Below are 14,534 nucleotides of genomic sequence, written 5' to 3'. Positions count from 1 at the left end.
ACCACCTTGGGCCCTAGTAACTCAGTCCCACTTTCCTACCCCTAGTGACGCCCCTGTATATATATATATGTATATGCCTCAGGGCGACATGCAACCTCGCCCTTCATCTGGCCAGTGATGTTTATCGGACCAGTTACCCATATATGGAGACCCCTGCATGATAGTAAACAATATTATGTGAAAATATGCCCATTACATGGGTATTACCAAATATAGGCATTCCCAGATATGTCCTTAATATTGATGACATTGGGACAGGGATCTCCATATATGGGCATAAAAAGTAAGTTAATGGGGCTTTTAAGCCGTGACATCATTTTGTAGTCAGACCTCCAAGTAGATTTATTATCAATATCTGTCCCTCGCTATTTCAACAGATCCGAGACAAAAATAACGACTAAAGTATAATTCTACCACTTTCATTTCAACTACAAAGAGAAGAAAAATTTGTAAATAGTAAAAATAGTAAAAAGATTCACAGGCGCTGGGGCCTTTTGCCCCCAAAAGTTCTCCTCTGCCTACAAAATGATGTCAGACTTAACAGCCCCATTAGTAAAGCAAAGCAGGGCCTTGGCGAGTTAGGGCCTGGGTTTGGTGCCTGGGGATCTCCATATATGGGCATAAGGGGGTACCCTAACAGGGAATCATCTGGGAATGCCCATACTATACATGGACATTTTATTTATTTTATCCTTTATTAATATATCCATATACATATATGGACTTAATATTAACGTTTTCGGGTTTCGAGTAAAGCAGTCTTTTGGGCCAGTTAGGGCCTGGGATTGATGACATCAGAAATCTCCATATATGGGCATAAAAGGGATTTTTTTCCTGGGAATGCCCATAGGCCTATATGGACTTTATATTTTATTTTATCTGAGTGGTTCCCATGACATCACAACATACAATATATGTTATGCACATACATGGATTGGAGGTCCCTACCTGAACCAGCCACACAGATATGGGCTAGCCTCGCGTAGCCAGTAGGGTGACCATCAGATCCAAACTGTTCATTTGAGGGACAGAAGTACCACATGTGTGGGACAATGTGGGATGGGCGCCGGGCGGGGGGTTAATAGCAAATTATTACTTAAGTTGCTAATAAATGCTTTGATGTCATATTCGACCATAGCCCTAATACTGCCTATTCATTTGTTATTTACCCCCCTATAGGGGATATATTTCTCATGTTATTTTAATAAGCCTTAAAAACATATCTTACAGGGAAAAGAGACAATGAGAGAGATTTACATTACAATGGAATACTCTGCCCTATAATATATTCCAGTAGTCCAGTGTGGTCCAGTCTAGCTTGCTGTGAGCTCATGTTAAAGAGCTTCAGCAACAATCAGCGCACCTATACCAACACCTGCCAGTCACAATGTGGGACAGAGTCTCAATTTGGGGGACGCCTGAAAAGTCATGGAAATGTGGGACTGTTATGGGGTTATTATTAGGCCAATACTAATTCGTATTCGTACTTTGCCTTTTTTTTACTCGTAAACATTTTTACCAAAAAAACTATACGTAAACAAATTAATTGGAAAAAAATATCCGTAAAAAAAAAAAAAGTATGAATGTTTTTGGGGAAGCTGCAGTGATTATAATGCCAAAACAAAAAAACAAGACAAAATACGAATATTTTCTTACTGATTTACGAGTGGTTTTGTTGGTTACTTCATCACGAATGCTTTCGTCATCTCACGCACACGAATCTGTATCACGCGCACACGAATGCATGCCTGGAATCAAACGGCCAATAATCACGTGATCAGCAGAGAGCCAATGGAGTGCGGCCTTTCCCACTAGCCAATCATAATTCTCCATTCTTGGCAGCGGTTGCCATGTCTGGTAAAAGTGAGTAATCTCTGCTTTCTGTTGTTTGTTCCTCACATAATATGCCCTATATAAAACCTATATCCACACGATATTTGTTTTTAAACTATTGACTAAATTGACTAATCAATCATTTTTATACATTAAATAAAATAGAAATGCATATATTATTAATACACACGATAAAAGCACTGATAAAGGTAATAGCCTAATGTATTTTATTATTCTGTCATTTAATGTTGTAGGAATTGATAGATAGGCTACCCCAGTGTAAAAAAACACCCCAACATCTTTTTTATTTCTCTTTTTAGTTGACCTTGTATCACTGAACTGTAGCTGTCTTGTACTTTTCTTTTTAATACTTTTAGTATAGTATTCAAGCAGAAGGGGGAAGGGGCGGGCGCGCAGAGGCGTTTTGTGTACTTCCGGTTCGTCCACAGACAGTGTTGTGTTGTTGTCGTCTTCGTTAGATAAAAATGCTTTCTTTTCACTTTTTTCTACTTTTATCACTTGTCAAAATACGTTTTATTTGGATGCTTCATCTTTTTACCGTTCATTTTTTTTGTTAGTGTTGTCATCGGTTTTTATTTATAAAAGGGAAACGTATGTAACTATGCTACAGTCTTCACAGCAGAGCCGACAGACAGAGAAAGGTAAGATAACGTCGCTATTATTATCATAAAATACAGCAATCTATCTATTAAAACGTTTGTTAAATGTGCTTAGCAGTAGTGTCTTTTAGGGTTTAGTCCGGGGTCTTTATTTGATGTAAAGAAAGTTTAATATTAACGCTAGCCTCATTAGCATCTTAGCTCCGTCTATAATAGGCTACTACATCATTACGGGTCCATAAAGGGTCCATTTGGTTCCATCTGGACACAAACGTACCATTACATTAAGCTGCCAGCACAACAACTTCTATAGAGTGTCAATGGAACCAAATGGACCCTTAACGGGTCCATAAAGGGTCCATTTGGTTCCATCTGGACAAAAACGTACCATTACGTGTGGTAAAAGTACTCAATATTTACTTTAAGTACAAATATCAATAATGTAATGTAGAAATACTCTTTTACAAGTAAAAGTCTGGAATTCAAAATGTACTTGATAAAATGGCTAAAGTGTTGGCATCAAAATGTACTTAAAGTGCCAAAAGTAAAAGTACTCTATGCAGAATGTTATGGGGTTATTATTAGGCCAATACTAATTCGTATTCGTACTTTGCCTTTTTTTTACTCGTAAACATTTTTACCAAAAAAACTATACGTAAACAAATTAATTGGAAAAAAATATCCGTAAAAAAAAAAAAAGTATGAATGTTTTTGGGGAAGCTGCAGTGATTATAATGCCAAAACAAAAAAACAAGACAAAATACGAATATTTTCTTACTGATTTACGAGTGGTTTTGTTGGTTACTTCATCACGAATGCTTTCGTCATCTCACGCACACGAATCTGTATCACGCGCACACGAATGCATGCCTGGAATCAAACGGCCAATAATCACGTGATCAGCAGAGAGCCAATGGAGTGCGGCCTTTCCCACTAGCCAATCATAATTCTCCATTCTTGGCAGCGGTTGCCATGTCTGGTAAAAGTGAGTAATCTCTGCTTTCTGTTGTTTGTTCCTCACATAATATGCCCTATATAAAACCTATATCCACACGATATTTGTTTTTAAACTATTGACTAAATTGACTAATCAATCATTTTTATACATTAAATAAAATAGAAATGCATATATTATTAATACACACGATAAAAGCACTGATAAAGGTAATAGCCTAATGTATTTTATTATTCTGTCATTTAATGTTGTAGGAATTGATAGATAGGCTACCCCAGTGTAAAAAAACACCCCAACATCTTTTTTATTTCTCTTTTTAGTTGACCTTGTATCACTGAACTGTAGCTGTCTTGTACTTTTCTTTTTAATACTTTTAGTATAGTATTCAAGCAGAAGGGGGAAGGGGCGGGCGCGCAGAGGCGTTTTGTGTACTTCCGGTTCGTCCACAGACAGTGTTGTGTTGTTGTCGTCTTCGTTAGATAAAAATGCTTTCTTTTCACTTTTTTCTACTTTTATCACTTGTCAAAATACGTTTTATTTGGATGCTTCATCTTTTTACCGTTCATTTTTTTTGTTAGTGTTGTCATCGGTTTTTATTTATAAAAGGGAAACGTATGTAACTATGCTACAGTCTTCACAGCAGAGCCGACAGACAGAGAAAGGTAAGATAACGTCGCTATTATTATCATAAAATACAGCAATCTATCTATTAAAACGTTTGTTAAATGTGCTTAGCAGTAGTGTCTTTTAGGGTTTAGTCCGGGGTCTTTATTTGATGTAAAGAAAGTTTAATATTAACGCTAGCCTCATTAGCATCTTAGCTCCGTCTATAATAGGCTACTACATCATTACGGGTCCATAAAGGGTCCATTTGGTTCCATCTGGACACAAACGTACCATTACATTAAGCTGCCAGCACAACAACTTCTATAGAGTGTCAATGGAACCAAATGGACCCTTAACGGGTCCATAAAGGGTCCATTTGGTTCCATCTGGACAAAAACGTACCATTACGTGTGGTAAAAGTACTCAATATTTACTTTAAGTACAAATATCAATAATGTAATGTAGAAATACTCTTTTACAAGTAAAAGTCTGGAATTCAAAATGTACTTGATAAAATGGCTAAAGTGTTGGCATCAAAATGTACTTAAAGTGCCAAAAGTAAAAGTACTCTATGCAGAATGTCCCATTTCAAATATTTTGAAAATGGCAGATCTACATGCTCACAATGAGTCGCACTGTGAGCTTGCATTGGAGTAAATGTACTCCAAAGGCACTCAGCTTGTTGTGTATTAAAGTACAATAATTTTGATCTGTGATATAGAGGAGTACAAGTATTGGAAATTGGAAATAATTCAGCTTGTAGTGGAGTAAAAGTAAAATATTTGGATCTGAGATATAGTGGATTAAAAGTATTGGAAATTGATAATACTCTAGTCAAGTACAAATACCTCAATATTGTACTCAAGTACAGTACTTAAGAAAATGTACTTAATTTCTTTACACCATTGTGTTACCCTTGATTTTAACCCTGTATTCTCCTTTTATTTTCAGTATAACATTTCAGGATGATGTATTCTATGGAGGAGCTGTGTGCTTTGGTTAGCGTCAAGTATGTCAGGGGCAGACATGACGAGGCAGAGACTGTACTAGAGAGCAGTGAAAGCAGCGAAGAAGGTTTGTGGGATAAAAAAAAATAGAAAGAAAAATAGGAATAAGTCAGCTCAGTTTAATGATGTGTGTAGTGATTCTGGCTGTGGTGCAACTTGTGTGATTAATTTGGAAATCAAAGTGTTTTAATCATGAATTACAATAATTAGCTGCTGTATTCAGTGTTCTAATGATAATCTGTATCTTTCCAAGATGCACTTGATTGTGACCAAGTTGATGCTGCCAGTGCTGGGTCAGCTGTTTTGATTCAATCTGGGAGTGAAGGTATGTGGTGTGGTGTGTTATGAATTATAGTGCATAGAAACACATACCGGTATGTGTGGTTTTGTATTGTACCTGCTGTCCTAGTTACAAATCCCTAAACATGCACTAAGTACCCATTTTGAATTGTTGCTGTACTAGTTTCAAACATAGTATTATTACCTTAACACAAATTGTTAATCAGTATCTGCTGTAGTATCACAATCTTAAAAAGTAGCCATTTCATTAATTTGTGTGACCTTTTTCCCCTTTCAGCAGGAGAAGCAGCAGGAGAAGCAGTTGTGGAGGACTCATCAATTGAGGAGATTGAAGGTTTGTCTTTGTCGCACGCACACACACCCACTGAGAGAGAAGTAAGGTTTGTGGTAAAACAGATTAAGGGCAAAGGATGCAACATCTTGGCAATGTAATTTCTACTTTGCATTCACTGTACATTGTGTTCCTCTTATGTTTTTACCAGAGGGTTTGATTCATCATGGAACCTTAAATTAGAGTTGGATAATCCTGGTGCTGCTGAATCTGGATATGAAGGTAATATTAATAGCTGTATAGAGTCTTTCATACAAAAACATGACGCACACATGTGACACTTTGCATTATTGTCAATGCTGCATGTTTTCTATTTGACATTCAGTCTCTTCTCTTTTTCTGCAGCAGAAGTTGTTGCGCCTCACTCAAATGAGGGAGGCGAAGAAGGAATTGAGGATGACTACTTAAGTGGGGAAGAAGAAGGTTGGTGTAAAACTAACAAGTGCCAGGGAACCAAGGCTATTGGCCAGAGCAAAGCCTGACACTGAATTGCAGGTGTGTTAACATTGCATTCATTTTGTTTCTTTCTTTCCCAGATCCACTCGACCACTAACCCTAACATCTAAACGTGACCAACATGGTGATTCTTCTGGTGCTGCTGAATCTGGATATGAAGGTATTATTATTAATAATCACTGTAATAAACACAAATAGTGACTGCTGAATGTTGCATTTTCATTTTTTTCCTTCAGAATCATACTGTACATGACCAGAAAGCGCCTCACACTTAATGTGAGAACATCTCATATTTCTTTTCTGTTCTTTAGGTGCAGACAGAGTTGAGCCGGACTCAAATGTGGAGGATGAAGATTCTGAAGGAGTTGAGGATGACGACACAAGTGGGGACGAAGAAGGTTTGTGTACAACCAGGCTTAAGTCAGCCAGAGCAAAGAATGCAAAGTCCTAGCAACACTGAATTATGTCAACGTGTGCATTCTGTTTGTTCCTCTTTCTTTCCCAGATCCGCTTGATCGAAACTGGACACCTGAACGTGACCAACATGGTGATTCTCCTGGTGAATCGGAATCTGGAAATGAAGGTGTTGTTGTCATTATTAATATGGACACATTGATGCACATGTGTGTAATGTAGTATCTTGCATGGTGCATGTTTGCTATTTAACTCTTTTCTTTCAACTACACATCCATACAGTACACATGTACATACCCACACAGATGTGCACGCAAGGGGCTGCACAGATACACACAGAGAGACTCGCACACTAATGGTCTGAATGACAAATCTTCTCTCTTTTTGTGACACAATATAGGACTTGAGGTGGAAGAAGACTCCTCAGGTGTTGATGCTGGTCTCTGTAGGAAGAGGAGAAATCCAGAGGGCTGGAAGAACAACATCCAGAAGAGGCGTAGAATGATAGGCCAGTCATATCTGGCCTAGGAAGAATAGAGAGTCAGTGTTAAAGGAGGGAAGAAAAATGTGTGTGTCATGTCAGTCTGCAGCCGGCCACAGGTCCAGTAAACTGCACTGCAGAGAAGTGGAAGAGTCGAAGCGAGAAGAGATCTTCAAGTACTTCTGGGAGAAATTAGACTGAGAGAGGAGAGGAAGATTTATGTTGCATCATTGGTAGAGGTGAGCAGTGTAAAGCGACGGAGGACAGGAGCAGAGAAATCCAGGAGGTCGGCATCCATTTTCTGTCACCTTGTCGTAGATGGCAGGAGACTCGGAGTGTGCCAACGCATGTTCCTGTCAACCCTAGGCTTGAAGCAGTGGTCTTTTTTGAAGTGGGTAGGAAGAAGAGGGAAAAGCCCTACTGAGGAAGATAAGCAGAAGCGGGTGAGGGTAAGGAAAGAGGAGTCTGACTTCTTGAAGACCTTCCTTCTGGACCTTCCAAAAGTTCCCTCGCACTACTGCCGGTCCTCGTCCTCTAAGATGTTAGCCTGCTTCCAGACCAGAGACCCCGCCCACTCTCAGAGTGGACTCTTTCTCTGGTCTGGAGCTGAGTACAGGAATCACTTTTTATTTTCGGCTGCTCCAATGAGCGCGGGGGGTGGGGGGTGGGTCTAACGAATATCCAATCCGCGCAGCAGTTGAAATGATTCAAACGAAGTTCACACACAGGCAGGCTGAGGAAGGCACACACACACACACGCACGCGCTGAGTTCACCAAGCTGTTTATGTTGATTACATGTTTCTGGTTGCAGTTCTGTCACTGGCACAGACAGAGACACACACACAATCACACACACACAGTCCGCGACCGTGCGTCGCGTCCACCGTGCGTGTCGATCACTCGCGCGCGCTCGCAAAAAAGTCCCTCCCTGTAAATCGCTTAGAATAGAGCACAGTTTCAGACTAAAGCGTGAGCTGAGTCTGAGATCAGGCTACTAAGATGTACCTGGAGCCTGTGTTCAAGTCCATCAATCACCTCCATGCAGAGTATATCCGTTCCAGTGCAGACCATGGCATCCAGGCGCTGTCAAGGCAAGTGTTCACCAGAATGTTTAATGTTTGAATTACTCTCTTTTTCACCCGAAGAAAGACCAGTGTGATACCTGCTGTGCGTTCAAGGCTGGGAACATTGAGGCTGCCACATGGAAGGAGCACTGCAACAAAAAGGACACTGCACAAGCCATGAAGCAGAAGGACAAAGACGAGGCAGGTGAGAAGACCTTGGTGACATGCATGGATCTTCAGGGGCTCCTGCTCTGCTCCAAGCTACAGGCCTCATCCCTCTATTTCAAGACCAAGCTCTGTGTCCATAACTTTACCATGTATGACATGACTTCACATGATGCATCAAATTACTTATGGCACGAGGGTGAAGCTGGTCTCTCTGCCAACGAGTTTGCTTCGTGCATCGTGCACTTCCTCGAAGAACATCCCTCTTATGATGAGTACATCCTGTGCACAGTGTGATTGAGAGAAGACTGAGGAACAGAGACATCTGCGTTCCAGCTGAGTATGTCGTTGCCATCCGGGAAGCCCGTACCAATCCCAGGCCATACCAAGTGAAGTATGTAGACCACACTTTCTTCAAAAACTTCAGCCAGGTGAACCTCTGCAAAGCCATCCGCCCGGGAAAGGTCACTGGGGATCCCACCGTGCATGACCTCTGAGCAATCAGGTATTTGAATACATAATAATGACATGGCTGCGGAAACCAAAACAAACATTATTTAATGAGTATTAAAACCTGACTTTTCTCCCCTGTCACTGTCCTTGTATTCATCCTAGGTACAACGTTGATGGCAGTATGGAGTACAAGATCGACCACTCAGACGCCTGGAAGCCCTACGAGTCCCCATCACTGAGGAAGAAGAGCAACATCACAGTGTCCCCACTCTACACCTGCCGCCGCACCATTAAAGCGATGAACTTCAAACATCTGCAAGAAATGAAGCAGGTGTTGCCCAGTGATTTCCATGGCTTCTACAACGCCCTCCGCCATGAGCACGAGGAGTGATGGTTTCTCTGTTTTTCTCTCTCTCCGTCTGACATCACCACATAGAATCGCAAACTTGACTGAATGGACACCTTTACAAGATTTCATATTTAGATTGTAATTAGAGAAAAGACAAGATGAGTGTTAAAATGTGTTAATTTTCTTCTATAATTTTAGCAATTTTGATTACATTGCTTTCAGTGCTTGGGGACATGTGTACAATGGCTAAATATGTATTTTTAGATACAATAAGTCCATTCAAAAAGAGGCACCACAATCTTTCATGGGCAGATGTTACTTATGGGGGCTAGTAGTGTCACTGTAAATTGTAATAAAATAAATTGCCAGCTTATTGTGTCTAAAAGGACACATTTAGGCACTTGCACACATGCACTGAAATAAAGTATTTAAAATCGCTAAAACAATAGAACTAAATGAAAACATTTAACTCTCCCATCTTTGCTTTTCCCTAATTACAATCTAAAATTATGAAACCTTGTATGATATTCTTGCTCTGGGGTGGCATCGTTACCAAAGTTCCTAATTCCCACTGGGTTCATGTTCCTCCCTGCCTGGACAGGTGTTATGTCGACAAGTGTTCTGCTCAAAGTGTCGTCCTCCCTCGTACAGTCTTCACTACCTGGAATCCAGCACACAGTGGTTAATGTGTGTCATGTGTGCTCTGTTACTGTTTAAAAATAGTTTAGGGCAGTGCAATGTTTCTTTATTTGCTTATTTGTATTCTTATTTATTTGCCCATTTCTAATATAATTACAGCAGAATGCACTTTTGAGATGTTGAAATTTGACACCACAGTAGGGACATCTATCTTCATTGTTGAGGTCAACTTAGCCAATGAGTCTAGCCTTAGTAGGTTGAAGAGCGTTGTAGAGCTGAACAGACACTTAACCTATGGTCCTTCCATTTTCAGTTCTATGTAATGCCCTTTCCAGGCACTGTATTACTGTTACAACCAGGCCTGGAATTTCATCGTTTTAGGGGCAAGGCCACTTGGCCTTTAGTGTAGTCCATTTTTTGAGGGTCCAAAAGCCAAATGCCGGGGCAGGAAGGCCATCAAATAAAACAACAATTTTAGTCCATTTAAATAATGAATTTAATTTAAATGTTACATTTAATATGTAGAATATCTGCTGTGAAATAAATAAATGGGTATTTACAATCTGATGCTCAGCCTCAGCCCTGTACAAATCAAAGATACTGGATTGGTTTATAAATGGGAACTCAATACTACACTGTTGTCTACATGACAAGAAAGACACTGGTGTCACATGTTAGCAAGACAGAGACAGAGGAGAAAGTGGTACAGTCAGCTGGGGCATTAAGGCCACTGTGGCCTCAGGGCATGCCATATTTTGGAGGGGCACAAGGCCAAACTGAGGGGCAACGACAGCCATGGCCTTCATGGCCTCCCTGAAATTCCTGCCCTGGTTACAACACCTACATTAGAAATACTGAAACCCTCCTCCAAACATCCTTTACATCTCTAAACAATCACATCGATAATTTTGTACAATTAATTCTGCAAGTTCTATTATAATTAGTTTTCATGTAGAAAGAAACTAACAAATAAGATTCAGCAATTGAACACATCATTGAAACGGGGTCTCGGCAGGAAAATCTGTTTGATTAACCTGGTTGCCACACACTGTGGAGCCACTGTCTAATAAAATATAATTCTGTGCATTTGTATTTGACTATTGTAGCATTTTTTCCTTCCAGCCTAAAGTTGATCTTGGTCATCACTGTCTGCTAACATCAATGTGAAATAACCTATTGTACATGAACACTTATTTAGCTTGGTTATAACATCAGAGGGTCTGCTGGTAAGTAAATAAATTACATTAGGAATTGATTGCATTCTTTATTAGCAAAATGTTCATTAATCCAGGTTGTACAGTCAAAGTTGTACTGTAATCTGTTATGAAACACTGTTCATCATAGTAACTAGTTTGTTTTGGCCAAATGGTCTGTTTTTGTAATCATCCATTTCACATTTCATGGATGCTATGTACATTAAATGACAGAATAATAAAATACATTAGGCTATTGTGCACATTGTATCATCAATCATAAGAAAAAAATAAGAAACAATAAATATTGTATTTACAGTAAAAAGGTCAGGGCCGGAGGTAAGGTTAATTGTCTAGTTTTGATTTGCAGCATCTGTAAGTGACCTATCAGTGCTTTTATTGTGTGTATTAATAATATATGCATTTCTATTTTATTTAATGTATAAAAATGATTGATTAGTCAATTTAGTCAATAGTTTAAAAACAAATATCGTGTGGATATAGGTTTTATATAGGGCATATTATGTGAGGAACAAACAACAGAAAGCAGAGATTACTCACTTTTACCAGACATGGCAACCGCTGCCAAGAATGGAGAATTATGATTGGCTAGTGGGAAAGGCCGCACTCCATTGGCTCTCTGCTGATCACGTGATTATTGGCCGTTTGATTCCAGGCATGCATTCGTGTGCGCGTGATACAGATTCGTGTGCGTGAGATGACGAAAGCATTCGTGATGAAGTAACCAACAAAACCACTCGTAAATCAGTAAGAAAATATTCGTATTTTGTCTTGTTTTTTTGTTTTGGCATTATAATCACTGCAGCTTCCCCAAAAACATTCATACTTTTTTTTTTTTTACGGATATTTTTTTCCAATTAATTTGTTTACGTATAGTTTTTTTGGTAAAAATGTTTACGAGTAAAAAAAAGGCAAAGTACGAATACGAATTAGTATTGGCCTAATAATAACCCCATAGACTGTCCCTCGCAAAGGGGGACATCTGCCTATCATCTGCGAAGAGAAAATGCTGGATATGGGCCATGTCTTGGCCATCTGGCCAGTGATTGCGACCGTAGGTCGCAGTTACTTATACTATCCAAACCTCCACAGGCTGTCCGTGAGTGAGTCAGTCAGTCAGTCAGTCAGTCAGTCCGTCAGTCACACGTCACACGTCACACTCTTGCCCTGCTCATATCTCCGCAACCGTTGCCCCGATCCATGCCAAATTTTGCACACACACTCCTTACCTGCCAAACTACAACCTCCAAGGACCCCCGGAGCTCCAGGGACCCCCAGGTCCCTGGGGGACCCCCAGATGTAAAAAATGACCAAATGTGCTAAACTGACCAAATGACCACCCCAACGGGCCTGCTCACGGGGAATTCCCGGGGACCACCGACTCCTGGTGCTCCAGAACGGATGCCAAAGTGGTGGCGCCCCCAGTGGAGGACCCCCTCCCCTACACTGCAGCTCACATAAAATGCCGTAACTCCGGCTAGGAGCGACGGGGACAGCCGGGGCCGGTACCTATTCGTCCGCCTTGGCGGCGCGGAGACCCCACCCCTCATTTCTCACATGGCCCTCTTCTAGCGCCACCATGAGGCCGATTCTTGCAAAACACATTTTTGGACACTGCTCCTAAAATGTTTGCCCTAAAATCACGCAAATCGGTACACAGTATGTCTACACTGATCCCATCAACATGAATCTGTCCCATATAGCGCCACCTCCAGGCCGATTTTTAAAAAGACATTTTTGGACACTGCTCCTACAGATTTTGCCCTAAAATCACGAAAATCACTACACAGTATGTCTACACTCATGTCATCAACATGGATCAGGAAGATTTTGGAAAAACTAATTTTTGCCCTATTTGTGGAGATAAGTGACCTACGGTCGCTTATCTCCCGATTAGGGAGTCTTACTGGTATAGAATATCGATGACATCAGGGATCTTCATATATGGGCATAAAAGGGATTCTGGGGAATACCCATATAGGGACTTTTACATAGGTGATGTCACCTGTGATAACAGTGATATCACCTGTGAGGTCACAGTGATGTGTCAAGGGAACCAACCCATAGACTGTAAACGTGTAGCCTACGTACGTACACACACACACACACACACACACACACACACACACACACGGTGTGTGTGTGTGTGTGTGTGTGTGTGTGTGTGTGTTTCTCATGGTAAACTGCGACCTCCGGTCGCACTAATATGGAAATATTAAATAACATGAGAAAGGAGAGGACTGTGAGACAGACAGACAGACAGTCACAGAAAGAGTTCCTCTGATCGCGCGAGAAGCCTTACCACGTGTAGCGGCTGTTGACATGCATTATCCTGTTGGACTCCGCCCAGTCCAGATCTCAGCGACAGCTCTGAATGTCTGAAACCTCTGTGTCTGTGCCCTGGTCTGTGTGCACTAGTTTCAAGCGAACGAACGAATGAATGAATGAATGGATTGACCATGCACGAAGATAGCGGTGACATTGTTGATAGGCCTGAGAAGCCAGGGCTTTTCTCGGGCAATGCGGCCGGGTTGTGCAGCCGTAAGGTGGGGGAATGCTGCGTAGATTTCTCGGTCGCTGTGGTGCTCCCAGCCGGCGGCAGCGGGGAGAGAACGGGGCTAGCGACTCCAAAACAGTTCTGCACGCTTCTCAATAGGCCGCTTATCAGCTACACTATTCAAGCCTTCGAAAGGTAGGCTGGCATAGTGTCATTCGTCAAATAACTGCATTATAACCGTCATTAACCGTGTAAACATATCACTCATCAACAAGACGGTTAGCTAGGTGTCTTGTACAGTATTGATGAAATTCACTATCAAATACCATTCACAAATCACAACATTTCCCCGGCCTATTGTTGCTAGCTCAGTGGTTCTCAAACTTGTCAAGGACTTATTAACCCGCGGACCTCAATTTGAAAAGATATGCCAGGGCAGGGACCCCCATAAGAGAAGATTTTTACGGCTCTAGCAGAGTAGCAGTGATTCTCAACCATTTTAATTTAGGACTCCCAGTTGCTTACGGACCCCCATTTAATGGCATTTCTTTCTCTATGACCCCCATTAATATTGTAAAATCAAAGTTAATATTATAATTCCATTTGATTCCTAACTATCATTTATCTGGGGACCCCCTGGAACTCAGTCAATGACCCCTGGGGGTCCCTGGCCAGACCCCACTTTGAGAACCAGTGGAACCATTCTGGTGGCATCCCACCAGACCAAACAAACAGTTGTCAGCTTTGCCCACCTACTGACTTGAGTTGAAAGTGATCTTCTTTAGGCATTTTCATGTTAGATTCTCTATATGATGTTAACTCAGTTATGTATGTCACATCCTCCTAAGAATAGTATGACTACTACTTTATTTGATTGATTGAATACTTATTAGTCGGAATTTAATGTAAACTATATATATATATATATATATATATATATATATATATATATATATATATATATATATATATATATATATATATATGGTTTCTTTGGTATCAGAGTTCTTTAGAAAGACATTGACATACCCTGTTTATCTAGATGGGTTTACTAAACAGGTGGGTCTGAATAAGCCTACTATTTGCCCACTCATTGCACCACTGGAATTATCACATTATTACACCGCTGAGGTTGTTGAATGCACTGTG

At 40.7% G+C, this 14,534-nt stretch overlaps 2 protein-coding genes across 3 annotated transcripts in view; both read left to right on the top strand.

Annotated features, from left to right (window-relative positions):
• The first annotated feature begins 4,868 nt into the window (after positions 1–4,868).
• LOC308304389 (uncharacterized protein) lies at positions 4,869–7,083 on the top strand. 2 transcript variants are annotated; one of them, XM_080748976.1, is made up of 9 exons: positions 4,869–5,088; positions 5,275–5,346; positions 5,599–5,655; positions 5,804–5,874; positions 5,998–6,075; positions 6,189–6,268; positions 6,420–6,506; positions 6,614–6,691; positions 6,923–7,083. In XM_080748976.1, the coding sequence occupies exons 6-9, from the start codon at positions 6,230–6,232 to the stop codon at positions 7,025–7,027; spliced, it is 309 nt and encodes a 102-aa protein (XP_080605102.1). In that variant the 5' UTR covers positions 4,869–5,088; positions 5,275–5,346; positions 5,599–5,655; positions 5,804–5,874; positions 5,998–6,075; positions 6,189–6,229; the 3' UTR covers positions 7,028–7,083. The 2 variants fall into 2 exon arrangements, with proteins under 2 accessions (XP_080605102.1, XP_080605103.1); XM_080748977.1 differs by lacking the exon at positions 4,869–5,088 and having other exon boundaries at positions 5,126–5,346.
• A 6,257-nt stretch (positions 7,084–13,340) lies between these two features.
• Positions 13,341–14,534, top strand: part of crppa (CDP-L-ribitol pyrophosphorylase A) — a 51,456-nt gene continuing 50,262 nt past the window's right edge. Inside the window, exon 1 of the mRNA XM_080746338.1 lies at positions 13,341–13,580. Coding sequence (XP_080602464.1) covers positions 13,348–13,580 — 233 coding nt within the window. The 5' untranslated portion in view covers positions 13,341–13,347. The remainder of the gene's footprint in view (positions 13,581–14,534) is intronic.

The sequence above is a fragment of the Nannobrachium achirus genome, assembly GCF_963921795.1.
Source record: "Nannobrachium achirus genome assembly, chromosome: 2".
Taxonomy (NCBI): domain Eukaryota; kingdom Metazoa; phylum Chordata; class Actinopteri; order Myctophiformes; family Myctophidae; genus Nannobrachium; species Nannobrachium achirus.
Note: the sequence above shows the minus strand (reverse complement) of the source record. Positions and strands in the feature narration are given on the sequence as shown.

Bases quoted from the DNA above. Each gene is read 5' to 3' on its own strand.
- LOC308304389 (XM_080748976.1), top strand. From the start codon at position 6,230: ATGGTGATTCTTCTGGTGCTGCTGAATCTGGATATGAAG. The intron at 6,269-6,419 runs GTATTATTATTA...TCTGTTCTTTAG, and splicing joins TGCTGAATCTGGATATGAAG to GTGCAGACAGAGTTGAGCCG. The intron at 6,692-6,922 runs GTGTTGTTGTCA...GACACAATATAG, and splicing joins ATCGGAATCTGGAAATGAAG to GACTTGAGGTGGAAGAAGAC.